The 16,462-nt window shown below is 33.3% G+C and overlaps 1 protein-coding gene across 1 annotated transcript in view; it reads left to right on the forward strand.

Moving 5' to 3' along the window:
• LOC137925915 (large neutral amino acids transporter small subunit 1) overlaps positions 1–16,462 on the forward strand; it is a 76,897-nt gene that overhangs the window by 26,910 nt on the left and 33,525 nt on the right. Inside the window, exon 2 of the mRNA XM_068769401.1 lies at positions 13,260–13,503. Within this exon, the coding sequence (XP_068625502.1) occupies positions 13,260–13,503 (244 nt within the window). The remainder of the gene's footprint in view (positions 1–13,259; positions 13,504–16,462) is intronic.

Below are 16,462 nucleotides of genomic sequence, written 5' to 3' on the forward strand. Positions count from 1 at the left end.
ATTTTACACAAATGTTATGTAATGTAAACAAAAACGATTTATAATTTATAATAATTTATTATCACCTGTCGAAAGGAAATCATGATTGCATTAGAACGGGATTATTTACGAAATATACGTGTCGAGATCTTGCCGCAAGTATAAGGTCACGTTTCTGTTGACCCGCTTTCTGCGCTTTGCGAATTCTTTTGTTTCTTATGTAATTGCGTTAGACTACTTTTTTAGATTTGATGGCACGCGTGGTTCGATTGACGTAAATTAGAAAGAGTTGGAAGATATAGAGTACCTCTTCCTTCTTGTCTTCTCTTTCTATACGAATTGACCCCACTCATGAGGAAGTCATGTTTTTGTGCTAAAAAAGTATGTTAAGAAAATTTCTTTCAAAGGATCTATGACAATAGCTTCTAAGTTAAAATTGAATAAAAAAATATATTTTTCTTAAACTATTATTTAAGTAAGGTTATAAATTTTGGCGCGTAAACAATGTATTTAAATATGCACTGAAAAGCAACCGTTAGTATACCAAAATTTAAATAATCTTTGTTTTTGTTTATTTTTTTATTATTAACGATCAGCCAGAAAGCTATAATCAAATTTTGATACTGTGATAATAAATTTAAGAAGATAAAGGATTTTTAAAAAAAGAATTTTGTTGAAAGAAAAAGACTATATTGATCTATAACAAGCAATAACAGTATTGGTTAACAATTAAGTACAGAAAAAAAAAGAAATAGTTCACGATAGTATAAATATTTTAAAATCACTAATATAAAAAGGTTTAACATTATAGTGTGTGGGTTTACATCACTCACACTAAAACATATTTTTTTAAATGAATTGACTAATTGTATCATATTGCATATATATTCTGGATTCATTCAACGCATTCTGTTAGGTCAATGAACTGATAACAACTGAATTGAATGTAAAACGTTGATAAATTAAAAAAAAATACAATCATATGGCTTTCTTTTGAACGAAACCTCAAGCTATAGGATTCTTTCTTATCATTATATTAGATGTTCTTACAGATTTTAAAACTACCATCCTCTTAACCCTTAGTAGCCTGATTTACGAAAGGGATTTTTTTTTAATATTACTGTGTTTGCTTGAGGGTCTAGATGAAGGGAAAAATAGATTTTTTTTAATTTCGTTGGCAAGAATATTATACAACAGTAAAATACGTACAGCCAACCTATAAAAACAACTAATAGTAATTTGAACATTCGGTTTAAAAGTTTGGTATCAAAATTGAAACTCTAGGTTATTAAGGGTTAAGTAAGAACTTTAAGGCGGATATTTCATAGAGCGATAGCTTGCAAGGGCTTCAGGTAGGAGACTATTTTGCTTGACACCAGCAGCCATTAAATACATTTTTAATATTCAGAATAGAGATGATTCCGATGGAATGTGCGGAAATAGGGTCCGGTATGGTTATCGGCAGTGGTAGCGCAGTGGTAAAGCTTAAATTAATGATCGTAGGTTGCGGGTTCTTTTATCCAACATACAATTTCATATACACCAAAACCTCGCTTTGCGTTGTTTCATTTTGCGTTTTTTTCGAAGTTGCGTCGCTGCTTAATTAGTACTAATTTTCACTGTGCGTCGTTAGAATTTCGAGGTTGTGTTGTTTTGGGTTCGAGTCTTTAATTTTCATTTTTTTTCTAAAAGATGGCAACACTTTTGTTTCTAATTGCGCCATGCCATCAAAACTCGGGGATTCCCTTTCTAACTAAAAACAACGCAATTTGTATACAGTTTTATTTTCACTTTGTGTTGCTAATTTTATAGTTCAGTTTCAATTACGTAGTGTGTTGTAATGTAGAATGTTGTGCTTTTTTTTAAAAGAGAATAATAAATTTATAAATTTTTTCGTGTTGTTTCTGGTTACGAAAAAGGTAAATTTTATTCCAATTTATTTATTGGCAGAGTTATATTATTTTTGTTTTTTAAATGTTTACTCTGTTCAATTTTCTTTTTAAAAAGTAGTATTTTCGTAACCCTGGTAGGTTACCAAGGTAGGTTTCCTTCTGGCCATCGATAAATGAGGCTTTTCACGAGTGCCAACCTATGTTGAGGTTTCTTAGAGCGCTCTCGAGCCTGATTATTCTATGGAGAATCTGTCGTAGGGATTTAAGGGCTAGGCGGCCTTCCAATCCGGTGAAGTAGAAGTATGTACTGGTCCAGTTCAAGGTTCCACAGGAGCCCTCAATCTTTGCAACCTAAAAGAGGTTTAAAACCAAGCGTCCTCTGCACCCTGACTCACAAACCTGTAGCATCTGCAAATGCCACTTTTACAGTGATGTAAGGTAAAAACAGCTTCGCTAAAAAATAACATCAGTTTAATTTAATAATGTTATCGCTAACCAAGTGGATACCGGGAGCTATGTGTGATACCATTTGACCTCTATAACCTGGGCTATGACCTTTGATAAATACGGTGTAAAACAGACAGAAATCATGTGAAACAGAGATGTCTGTTTTGTTTTCTTTGTTTTCTTGATCCAGTGTTTCCTAGACAACGAATAGGTTATAAATTTAAGATTGTAATATAGCCTCTAGAGCAAACATAGTATCGAAAGAAACTATTGATTTGAAAGTTTCTTAAAAAAATGGATAAAATCCTATTAAAGTTTGATGAAGGATCTTTCAAGTGATAAAAAAAGCCTGGGAATGATTCCTCATACTTTTTTTTTCAATTACCTTTGCTATTGGGGGCCTCTATTTCTTCCCTATCGTATTTATGAGACAGGGCATCACAAACTTATTTATAATATATAATATACTTACATAAATTACTTATTTAATTTCACAATTAAACATTTTGTTTATTTTGACTTACATATTTGACATTAGTGTTTTGCTTTTTACTTTACTTCTTTAACATCTTACCCGACCTGTACTATTTTTACCTATATTCCCATTAATTACAACAATTATCGCTCTGCAACATTTGACGAAAGCAGGCTTTAATTTTTTTCTCTCTTATACTAATATATTAAATATGTAAATGGGACCACAAAAAAAAACTTACAATGTCAGTTTTATTTACGTTATATTATTTGAATATAACTGTATGATACAATTCTTTATTTAAATCTCACTTTAGTTGTCCTTTTCTGTTGAATACGACCTGTTTCTTCTATTCGTTATAAGACATATCGTAAATTTTTCGGAATAGTAAATTTAAAAATTTCGAGTTTGAAAATGGAACATTACAAAATGGCCGTAGCGGAAAAAGAAGAAATTCCGCGCGTCGTCTTGTTTGCCCTCATTTCTGTTACGTTTTTGTTAGTCGAGAAAAATTCTTACAAAGACGCCAAACGAAGCGTGAACTTTTTGATCATTTCGCTGTCTGGAGAATGGTCGGTTTGCGCATATAAAACTAGGTTCCCTTTATTTGTTATAGTAGAGAGCAGTGACATCTATTTCTTTATCTAACAATACACTCTACGTAGTTAAAAGATTATTTGCCGGCGTTTTTAGGTTATTTTATATTTATTTATTTATACACTGAAAATTCACAAGTAATATAATTTAATACATCTTAATACTATGCTAATTACGAAGTATATAATATTATGATGGATGGTAGACTTGAAACAAAAAAAACGAATCATATAGTACATAGTAAAGAGTATTACGAAAGTGTATATGTTAAGTGTTTATATAAATTATGTGTTCATGTCATGGCATAGGCCTCAACTAGCGACTTTCTCACACCTTGACTATGTCAGTCATAGTAAATAATATATAACATAGTAATTACAAAAATTTAAATGTAAGATACATAACATAAAAATATTAAATCACATTTCTTTTTCATGAGGTTTTTTGACCTTTGCATTTACAGTCTATGAAAATGAAGACGAGAACATTGTCTGAGGATTATGTTGCTTCTTTCCGTGGATTAGAAAGCTGTTCCAAAAAATACTTCATATAACTCGTTTACTTCCCACAATAATTGTGAGATTTCGGCGCGTCGTGTGTTCCCAGACTCTTTTCATCTAGACAGATGCTTGTTAAGCTGTTTGGTTCGCTGGTATTGTATGCCGCTTGTATTTGTTGTTTCGCTGAAGGGCGTCCAGTATTAAGCGTTTTAAATGAGGGTAGTTCAACAATGGAACACATCAACACTATAACCTGAATACCTAAGTTTATTCTATACAGGGTGATTGGTTATTAGTGTAAAAACTTTAAATGGTGTGAATGTATAAGTCATATTTGTCAATATATATACAACTTATCTAGAAATTAATTTCAGAAATAATAAATAACGCAACGATTAAAAAAATGGGTTTTAAATTGGGATTGCTACATATTAAAATTTATTATTTTAACTATATATTCCGATAGAATGTAACCTAACCTAACCTAACCTTTTTTTATTCGTGGGGAAATCCCGCACGGGATACCCATCCGCTGCGGGGCAACGATAGGGTTATGCTAGACTACTACCAGCTAAAACCCCACGGTTCTCTTGAACGCCTTGTTAAAACTACGGGAACGCTTTCGCATACTATCGCAGTTTCAACGGCGGTGGTCCAGTGCTGGGCCTTACTTGCACCGGATCACCTCGACTCCGTCACCAAGGCCATGCTAAGGGGGTTGGAGAAAGATGCGGTATAATACCCGGCGTCCAGATCTCCGACTGCGGATGGGGAGCTCAGATGTTCCTAACCTTACCTAACTTTTTTCTGGGTTGTAGGAAATAGGTCTAGAAGTTTTTAAGTCTTTTTGTTGTTGTTAGACGTAAAACTCGAGAACATTTCTGCCAATTCAGCTATTTATTACTTAATTTTCCTTAAGGTACTATTAAATATAAAATAATAAAATGGAAAATTTGTAACGAAAATAGTAAAAGCAACACTTTGTTCTTCCAATGCAAGTCATTCAGTAAACCAAAATACCTGATAGTAACTAACATACATTTGACGTTTATCAAATTTAAAAAATGGCTTGTGAGGTTGTAATCATAATTATGATTTCAGCTGTAAGATGTCCACAGCTAGACAAAGGCTTTCCCAAAGACTCACAATAGGGCCGATTACATGTGATGTACGTAATGAAACAAAACTATCATGTATTATACGGAAATACAATGAAAATATAATCATTTTATTAATAAAACATTGCAGTATACGAAAGTGAAAATATATTTTTTATTACTCGAGGACTTATCAATGTTTTCCCTGTTATATTTATCTAGCTTAACTTCTTACATATATGTCAAAGTAATCTATTAAAACAATCAGGTCTTTGCTCATAATATGGTTTATTTAATGTCTGTTTCGCTAATAGTGACCTTGGCAATGAAGTGCCTGGGAAGAATATTTCGAATATCTTAGACTCGGCGTTACACTAATCTTCACATAATTACCTCGAGGCGAATCAAAAGAGAATCCTTCATCTTCAACAAAGGAGCCTTCTACTATCTTATAAAAATTAAAAGGTGCTATTATTTACAATAACATTAAATATAAATAATGAAGACCTGGAAAGAACTAGCAAAAGATACTTAGATGGATTACAAATTTTATAGAAAAAAAAATTAATTAACATTAAAAAGTCATCATCAGCAAAGTGAGTTCTTCATCTTCAATGAAGTTATTTACTGTGTAGAAACCTATGTCACAATTTAGAAATTTTTAAATCTAGTAATAGTTTTGTGAACATTCATCATCTGAAAACAACATCAGAGATGTTTTTGTATAGGCCTATATATTGAGGATAAAAAAAATTACTAACTCGATGAAGTTGAATGTTAAGTACACGTGTACTCAACAATCGATCAAAGTGGTCGAAATAAATTTTCCCGAATGTAATTTTTACATACACAAAAACTAACTTTAGGAGTTGAGGAAACCTAAAATTTGTCGCTAATTAATTAACACAAATTATAACAATTTCAACGTACTGTATAAATTCTTACATGTGCCAACTTTTACAACTATTAATTTGTATAGTATCATTGTTGTGCCTTTAAAAAAATACCAAAACAATCAACAGCACAATTTTATAATTAAAAATGTTTGGTAGCAATGACAAAAAAGTTAAAAATAGAATTTCAAAGTGATTTGAGAGGTTTCAATCGCTGCTAGAACTATAGCTTCATAATGCCAGTAAGAAGTTTACTTTGTCTATTTAGTCATTACTGACACGTGATAATGTAAAAAACAAAATTTGGCTTTAGCTATGATTTTTAAAATAATATAAATAATATATCTTACATAGGAGGGCGTAAGAATTGTAAAAAGACTAAGGAGGGGCTTTGTATCAAAATAGTTTATAAATATTGCTATATAGAGAATGTGTAATATCTCTCAAGGTCACATTTGCTCTACCAAGCGAGTTAGAAGATCAACGTGGCGAATACGGGCGTGGTTCCCGCAGGATGTTGTGTTTTAAAATCCTAGTTGTAACAGACAGGACGGATCACTTACCATGAATTATATCAAGATTAATCTCGTGTTTATCTTATAAAATGACGAGATATACTATTAAGAAAAAGTATATCAAAAGCAAATGTATTTAAATTAAAAATTATAATGCACTTGTTTATTCAAATTGTGTACAACATTCGCAGTGTCGTATACAACAGCATTTTAATAAGATAAATAAGGTTAACATTAAATGCTTATATATACAGGATGATTGCGTGAAGGTTTAAGCAAGTGATTGTATAGCTCATTTGACTGCTGTATGAAGTGATCGCTCACAAAATATCTAGTACATATAATAATGCGAATAATTATGACTATTCTTATGGTTATTATATTATTATTAAATTATTTATTATTTCTTAAACTATTGATTTTTAAATAACGTAATTGGTTATTGGTGCAACAGCTTTAATGGGATTGAATGTATAGCTTATTTACTAGCAATCAATGGAAGGTACATCCTTTCCAAAAATCAACAGTTTTATAGATTGTTTATAACATATTGATGATATACTAAGAAAAAGGCGATTCCGAAATTGGTTATAGTTAAATATAGCTATGTTATTTTGCTGCTATGTATGCTATTATTGCTGTATTTTTTAAAAAAAATTATACCAAACGCATTGAAACAAATATTTAAAAAAAACAGTAAAATAAAATAAATAGAAAATGAGATATATTTAAAAAAATGTTTATAACCAAAATAGGAAGTATTGGGAGTATTTATTGCATACATATACGTAACAAAATCCCAATCGGTGACCGCAACCGTTGGAAATAGGTCGTAGTTTGGATCAATGAACTGCTTAGAGGAATCCAAACCTTTTCTATGCCACCGTAACACTAATTGAGGTTAACTTTAATACCAAACAAAGCCTGTGATACCGTATAAACTGAAATATCTAATGCGAATAAAAATAATCATTTAAAGTTACTGTAATATTCTGAGATGTATTTCAGATACACGTAGAGAGAGACGCAGGTGTAAATAGGTTCTCTATCATAATTGAAGTAAAAAAGTGTTATGTGTACACATAAATTAAATACCGTATGTCTGTTCCATATAGGACACTGTTACGGAAATTTCGTCTTTATAGAATAACATGGCCATCTATTTATTTATTTACACTTTATTGTACACCATAAAATTATAAAATGTATATTTAAAAGGATATGTAGTATTAAAACAAAAATAATAACAATTAAACAATTTTTATTGAGATACAACAGGCAGTCTTATCGCTTGAGGTGAACTCCACCATACAATCTTTGGGTGGAGATGAGATACTAGAAGGAAAGAGAAGTTCAGAGTGTACATAATAAAAAATGTGTACATTTGCTAGAAAAATGCTAATATCAAAGGATTTCACAGACCGACGGTGTATAAGAGGCTTGTTGTGGCAAATATTTACCATACAATTTAGGCTTTATTCGAAATCCGTCGTATAATCAACATGACGAATGTTCTCTCTTCGCACAAAAGCGTCATCGATCACAAATAGCCGGTTAATCATACGAGCACCTGTATGTAGCTTCAAGTACAACAGCTACAATATTAATGGTGAAATATAGTAGGGAACAAACTAAATGTAAATTATAATAATGTTGTAAATGTGGCAAATAAAAGAAACTGTGATATGAGAAAAATTAAATAAAAAATATGTGTCTTGCAAATTGTAAATGGACCTAACTGCAGTGATTGAGGTTGGATGAAAGGTAATTAGAGTGGAAGAGAAAAAGAGAACGAATTGTGGAATGAAAGATTAGCAAAATAGATATTGTGACGAATGGTAAAAGAGAAAGGTAATAATAAAAGCCAGTGAAGAAAATGAATAACAAAAATAAAATCCCCGTTCCCACATAAATAAGAGTGGAAGGAGTCGTCCCCAAAAACGGGATCCAAAAAAAAATAATGATGAATAAATAGGAATAAGACAACTTTAGATAAGGTTCGAAAAACTTACAAGAAATAAACAAAAAAGAGATGCATATGAAAATCTGTGAAATGTAATGCAAAATTGTGATCAAGGAATGTAGACGTGGTAAGAAAGGTGATGTATGGAAGATTTACAAATGAAGAAAGATATATAGCATTCGAAGGACGAAAGGAAAGGGTAAAAGATAGTTTGAAGGAAGGAAGGAGTATGTCAATAAAAAAACCTGAAATACATTAACCTAAAATGTAACCTCTCTGCCCCACACATGACAAGAGTAACGAAAGGTCTCCAAAAACATGGCCTAATAAAAATATTAATTATGTTAAAAAAAACAGAGAAGAACAAAATCATACGTGAAAATAATTATTAAAAAAAAACCGTAGGTTATTATTAATAATTTTTGACCCCATAAACGAGGTCAAAAAATTATTAATAATACGGAGTACCACAAGGCAGTATCTATGAACCTATTCTTGACATATTCGTATATAAATTAACTCTACAACTTGTACATCAAAAATGCTAATATATTTTCTCACACCAATGACACTATTATTGTCTTCATAGAATCTCATAGCAAGTTATATTAAGGACGGTAAATACGTAATATGCAAGTGAAATATCAGATATTTTTGTTTAACATAAACGCAATCTACTGTTTGAACAAACGACACTTTCAATTAGTCCTATTTAATATATTTGTGGAAGATCTATGTTTAACATACGTATTTCGGCCCAGGACCACGATTTCTCGCGCACGAACTAAAGAAAAATTTCATTATCAACATTGTTTCATCCATTAGACATCCACTGTTGGATACAGGCCTCAATCATTAATGTACAATAAATACAAATTTAATTTCAACACGTTTAAATGTTTACGACATATATTACTTTCATTTTTTTTAAAACGCATTTCATTGTTATTTATAAAATTGATATCTCTGCAATGCACAGTAGATTCAATAGATGGGCGACGCTCTGTCCCAAGGTCACGACCCACCGAGTCTTCAAACGAGATGAATTAATATTTAAATTAATTGTAAACGGGCTATCGCTGCCGTATCGGCTGCGTCTAGTTATACAATGAAAGGTTATTCGAGATATGAACGGCATTTTTCAATATATTATCTATCTTAACACTTATAACTACGATAGTATACATTAGATTAAACTTCGTACAGTTTATAATATTTCTTACCTTGACGCGGCGTAGATAGGCCCTCCACTAGGTGAATCGAAGACATAATCAAGATCGGAAGTTGCTTGCGGGCATCACAACATCGGCCATTGTAAGGAAAGGGACCAATATTTAGCCACTTCCGCACATGCAGTGGTAGTCGTGCAACAAAGTGCACCGCCCGCCAGCCCGCTGATAAATGCGCATGCGGCAAACAATGCCAATTACACAACTATCACCGTTAAATCACTCAACACGTGTTTCACCCCTCCACGGGGCATCTTCAGGAGTTATGTTACACCGATTAGTGCCAAACACAGAGTCTACTAATCGGTGTAACATAACTCCTGAAGATGCCCCGTGTAGGGGTGAAACACGATTACGACTGCATGTGCGGAAGTGGCTTAATTTTGGTCCTTTCCTTACTTATGATAGACTTTCGCAAAATAACGCCTGATTCCATTAAATATCGGCCATTGTGGTGATAGTTGAAGGAGAAAGCCTTAAGGCAGCCTCTTTTAGCTGGTAAGAATTGATGAAACAAATGTCAGGGTACAATACAGGTCCTTTTCTCCTACTTCACCTGACTTCTTAATAATATCAATTCAGGTTCGTAGCTAGAACACACAAAAAACACTTAACTCCCCGAGGAAGCAGCTACTTTAATATCCTGCCTATAGTACCGACTTTATTCACTTCTTCGAAGTACAATATATTCTTCTCTTGAACGCTCTCCTACTTTATATTAGGGTGATCAGGAATCGTTGCGCATTCAAAGCACACACCTCTAATGTCTGGCGACGATAATGGCAGAAATTATTCCAGACAATATATTGTCATAATAAGATCTAGTCTTTTTCTCAGAACATTGGCAGGAATGACAACTTCGCCATTTATAAATAATTTTAAATTTTCACGTGTATTTGTATAATATTTTTTTCTTAAAATTTATTTAAAATAAAGTATCCTTCAAAACAGTATTCTATATCAACATTTTAACTCTTACATGTCTACTGCTAGACATAGGCCTTCTCCATCGACTTCTACTGCCATTTTAACTTGCCAATCCGCTGTGGTTACTTTCATTTATTTACGTGTCTCATTTATGATTCGATAGCATGCTATACTTACATATTATTTCATTATTACGATTCTTCATATTATTATTCATTATTTAAAATTACAACTTATGTATTTAAAGCAGTTGTAGCGCAGCGGTTGAAGATATAGACTTGCGATCATAGGTTGCGAGTTCGATTCTATACAATCTTATGTAATTCTTTATGCATTAATTACGCTCGGTGGTAATCCTCCCAATCTGGTAAAATAGTAACATATAGCGACCTGAGCCGAGGCTCTCCCGGGAGTCATTGACCCTTGATACTTTAAAATAAGTCTTAGGATATGCGTACTCTGCCACTTACATACCTATAAAATTTGCAAATGCCATTTGGAAAGCAGTGAGAGTGCAATAAAAAGATAAAAAAAGCATTAATTATATAAGATTATCACTGTTTACAAACACGTTTCCAGAGGATGGACAGCATATCAACTGCGTATCATAATTCCACACTGAGACTGCCAACCTGCCAAGTGTGACAATTATGGTATATCTCGCCATAGGTATGGTCGACTCATAAACACTTCTATTCTCTCTTCTCTCTTGATATAAACTAGAATCAAATTGAACTGCCCTTTAAAGGAATATTTCAATTTAAAGCTATATGGATTCCAAAGGCGTTCTCATCTTAGAAGATGCCAAAACACGTTCAGATTAGTTTTTATTTTATAGTCAATTTTATAATACGAGGGTCAAACTGAAAGTTCTTAGAAAATCAAAAACTAAGCATTCTAGCAAGTTATTAGTTTTATTATAACTTTTCAAAATAGCGTCCATTTACATCAATACATCGCTGCGTTCGATGGAACCATTGAGAAAAGCACCTTGCCCACTCGGCCATAGGGGTCTCTTCGACGGCGTTTTGAAACGCAGCCACTGCTTCTTCGGCGTCCATGAAATGTTTTCCTCGAAGTTTTTCTTTTATTTTCGGGAATAAATAAAAATCGCAGGGTACGAGGTCGGGGCTATACGGCGGGTGACCCAGTAATTCCACGTCTGAGGTCGCCAAATAGTCGATCGTTTGCCTGGCGGTGTGCGACGAGGCATTGTCGTGATGAAGGAGGATCCTGCTGCGAGGTCGTTTCTCTCGAACTTTTTCCAAGACAAGTGGCAAACAGTTGTTAGTGTACCACTCTGCATTAACCATTTTCTGATCCTCTAAGACAACTGTCGCGTAATGACCTGTCTTTCCGAAGAACGAGGCCACCATCTTTTTTCCAACACTTCGACCTCTCTTCACTTTAGTTGGCAACTCTTCGGAAGAAAAACCCACTGAGCAGACTGTCTTTTGGTTTCCAGATCATAACAGTAAATCCAGCTTTCGTCACCCGTTAGTATGTCGAACACAGCATTTGAGTCACCTCCGTTAAATTTTTAGATCATTTCTCGGCACCAATCAACACGGCGGAGTTTTTGAGCCTCGGTCAAATTATGCGGTATCCAGCGGGCACAAAGCTTCCTGACCGCTAAATGTTCATGGAGGATTTTGTGCACTTGACTCATACCTATGCCTAGACTTGTCCGAATCTGCTGATAGGTCACTCTTTTGTCAGTCTCTATCATACGCCGCACAACACTGATATTGTCTTCAGTCGTCGCTGTAGAAGGCCGTCCCTCACGCAAATCATCGGTGAGATTAGTTCGACCACGTTTGAATTCATTAAACCAGTTGTAAACTGTGGCACGAGATGGGGCTTCATCGTGAAAAGCCAATCGAAGTCTATCATAACTTTCTTGTTGACTTATATGACATCGAAAGTCATAAAAAATCATTGCACGAAAATTTTCTCGGCTTAAATTCATTCTGACGTGCACAGACAATTTTCAATTTGCCGCCAAATCGTAAAACAAATGACAAATGAATGAAATGTATACTCAATATTATTGGTAAAGAGTTCTATTTTCAAAATTTAAACTTATTTTTTTAATATAATGCTTTTAAGTTGCCAGTTCTAAAAACTTTCAGTTTGGCCCTCGTATCCTTACTTACTATATTACTGCGATTTAATCTCAAGCTCTATCATAACTTAAAAATATATACCTGTACACTATAATAGATACAGGTATATATTTTTCAAGTCTTCGTTAACAACTATCTTTAACGTATTGTCGGTATATACTGGCCCGAGAAAATCTCCAACTTAGATCTCTTAAAACGCTGGCATGAGATGCCGATCGACCAGCAGATCAAACGCTGCAAGTGGAACTGGATAGGCTACACACTGATCACATATCGAGGCAAGCCTTAGATTGGGATCCTAAAGAAAGCGAAAACGTGGCCGCCCACAGCAAACCTGGCGGCGGACGATCACTGCAGAAGTGAAGGCAGTTGGAATGACGTGGAGCGAAATAAAGCGTGAATCTCATTCTCTCTCTCTTCCCCATCTTGGGGACATAGGAATAAATGAATAATGACACTATAATAGAACTTTTTTTTTCAAATTTGTTCTCACGGCTTCTTAAATTACTAACTTAAGATAATTTAAACATATTACATAGGAGTGCATATATCGTACAGTTATTCACTTATATATTGACACAAATAGCATCAACATATCTAATGTAACCTTTTGTTTCAGGTCACCGAAAAGCGATTCGAAGGAAGACTGCGACACGGAAGCGTTGAAGACGGAACCGCCGATAGAGGATGAAAAAGATGGCGGTGCTCTCGAGGCTAAAATGTCGCTTCTCAATGGCATCACTGTTATAGTTGGCTCCATAATAGGAAGCGGCATTTTTGTTTCACCAACCGGCGTACTAAAGTACACTGGATCAGTTAACGCAAGTCTTCTTGTATGGATTGCGTCAGGAGTATTTAGTATGGTAAGTGTTTATACACAGGATGTTTGGTTATACGTGTAAAAGCTTGCATGCAATTTTTATGAACTCCCACTCAACCGTCATTGTGGGTAAAACTTGGCAAAATCCACTCTTAACTGTCATTAATTTTAAAAAAGGAATTTTTGTACCAAAATTTTAGGTCTCTAAGTCTTATGATCCTAGAGACCAGCAGATATCTCTTTTGTTCATCCAAAGGTTATCTGGTAGAGATCGCCTCGAACGATAAGCCTGTCTCTTTTACTTTTATATTAATTGTTCCTTTTTAAGTTATTATCTATGGTAATGAACGAGTGTTGTTGCTAGCACATAGGCGCCCACTGCAAGGGATAGGCTTTCCCAAAAGATATCTATGGAGGGATATCCTGTAATCCCCACACTTGGCAGGCCTTACTACTACTACTACATTACTTTGGAAACTTGTTTGTAAGCAATGGTAATCCTTTTCAATAAATTTACCAAGTGTGAATCGTACTTATGATCGCAAGTCACAGTCCTCTACCGCTGCTTATCACTGATGATGAATGAGTTAGTACATAGGTGGAAGTCTCTCAAACACGTTTGGATTGGTTATTGTGTTGATTGGTACGGGTGGTGTGATTGGTTATAGGTGTAGAAGGTTTAAAGCGGAATACGACTACAATACTTAAATGATAGAATTATACTTAAATGCAAGAATTATATTCAAATGCTAGAATTATACTCAAATGCTAGAATTATACTTAAATGCTAGAATTATACGTAAATGCGAGAATTATACTTATATGCTATAATTATACTTAAATGCTATAATTATACTTGAATGCTAGAATTAAACTTAAATGCTAGAATTATACTAAAATGCAAGAGTTATACTTAAATGCAGGAACTAAACCTAAATACTAGAATTATACTTAAATGCTAGAATTATACTTAAATGCTAGATTTATACTTAAATGCTAGAATTATATTTGAACGCTTCATGTATACTTAAATGCTAGAATTATACTTAAATGCTAGAAATATACTTAAATGCAAGAATTATAATTAAATGCAAGAATTATACTTATATGCAAGAATTATACTTAAATGCAAGAATTACTCTTAAATGCAAGAATTATACTTAAATGCAAGAATTATACTTAATGCTAGAATTATACTTAAACGCTAGAATTATACTTAAATGCTTGAAGCATACTTAAACGCTAGAATTATAACATAAATGCTATAGTCTCCCTGAGAAGTTTTTAAAGAAGTTGGTATCCTATCGGTAGCTTCTCAATACTTATTTAATAACATATTATTCACGCGCTATAATTTAAAATGTTATATGAAATATAGTGACAGACACGTGATAAATATAAGAAACAAAAATAAATGACAAATCCTTCATGGGTTGATGTAGCGTATATAAAAAGTTCCACAAAACATCTTAGAGCTTCATTTTCTTAGTAATAAATTTAAAATTATAGGTATGTTATTAAATAAATTATATACAACATTTTAATGTGCCGAACTTGGTTTATTGACGCATGAAAAACTTCATTTAAAAGAGCAACTTTTTAGTTTCAGGCCGGCTCTTTTTAATTCAGCGTTCCTGGCCGGTTGTAGCTTATTGCTTATAATGTTAAAATAATCGATGGCTCAAATGCGAATGTGAATAAAGAAATTTTGAATTTTAAATTCCAATTCGTATGTTCTTAAGAAACAAAACAATCGTCTGTTGATAAATAAATTAGTTTATCATTAAGTTAATATAGGATCCGAAACTGCGCGACGGATACGTTGATAAGGAGACAGTCATTATCTTTCAGTAAATAGCACGTGATTTAAAAACACAATGTCAAAGGCGAGGGTCTATTGATATGGAACGGCGCGTGAGGGTATGTGAACCTGACATCAGGTAAAGATGGATTTCGTCTTGAACTCTTGTAGAAAGACTACAATTTTTTATCAAAAACTTTAAGTTCGTTTTAGTTAAAAAATACTAGTCATTTATCTTGCGTGTAACATTATATACACGAGTATAATAGAACTTATTGTATAAATATAATTTATTGTTTTCTTGTAAACAAGTACTTCATAGACCACGTAAAACAGTGTACAGACCTTGTAAAAGGACATAGGCAACCTATCCTATTGGAATTATATGAGATTGAGAGATTTTATGGCCAGCTGTGGACAGATTTCTGTTTACAACCAAGTTTTAGAATAATTTTTCATTTTTACAGCAGGAACTTGTTGTAAAGGTCAATAGGGTAATAAATACAAACCTGCTTAAATATTTAAAATAGCATTCCGATATATTTGCAAGTCATTCTTGCATAAGGTTGCACAAGAATTTTCAATTAAGCTTACCGGTGAAGCAATATGTGATCTCCGAAGAACCAAGTATGAGAAGTACCTTCTAAACATTCCATTTATTTTTAGGAGAAGAAAATCTTTGGAGAGAGTTCTTTATCGTAATTTAAAAAAACACTGTCATGTGAAGTGGAACTTATGACTATTCCATACAGAACGCTTGTATTTGTCATACATGGCGATTTATTTATTTAAACTTTATTGTACATCTTAGATAAAAACTAAAAAATATACAATATAGAGGTACAAAAGGCGGTCTTATCGTTCGAGGCGATCTCTACCAGACAACCTTTGAATGGAGATGAGAGACATGAAGGAAATGGCAGTTTAAGATGTACATACATTCAAATACATATATTACTATACTCACACACACACACACACATATACAATATATATATATATATAAAAATATATTCTTTTCCACTTCAGCCGTTGTTCGAAGTACATCGTCTGTCAAAAAGACGATTATGATGCTATCGAACTTGGTTAGAAAGCGGCCTGTAAAATATGAAGGTTCAAGTGGCAGTTACAGATTCATCAGGGGTGGCATGTCCAGTGGACGAAGGCCGGATAGACAAGAATTATTCATAGAACTAAATAT

This window comes from Battus philenor, unplaced genomic scaffold, assembly GCF_028537555.1.
Source record: "Battus philenor isolate CCGP_79_NKW_IND1 unplaced genomic scaffold, ilBatPhil1.0.hap1 SCAF_28, whole genome shotgun sequence".
In the NCBI taxonomy this organism is placed as follows: Eukaryota; Metazoa; Arthropoda; class Insecta; order Lepidoptera; family Papilionidae; genus Battus; species Battus philenor.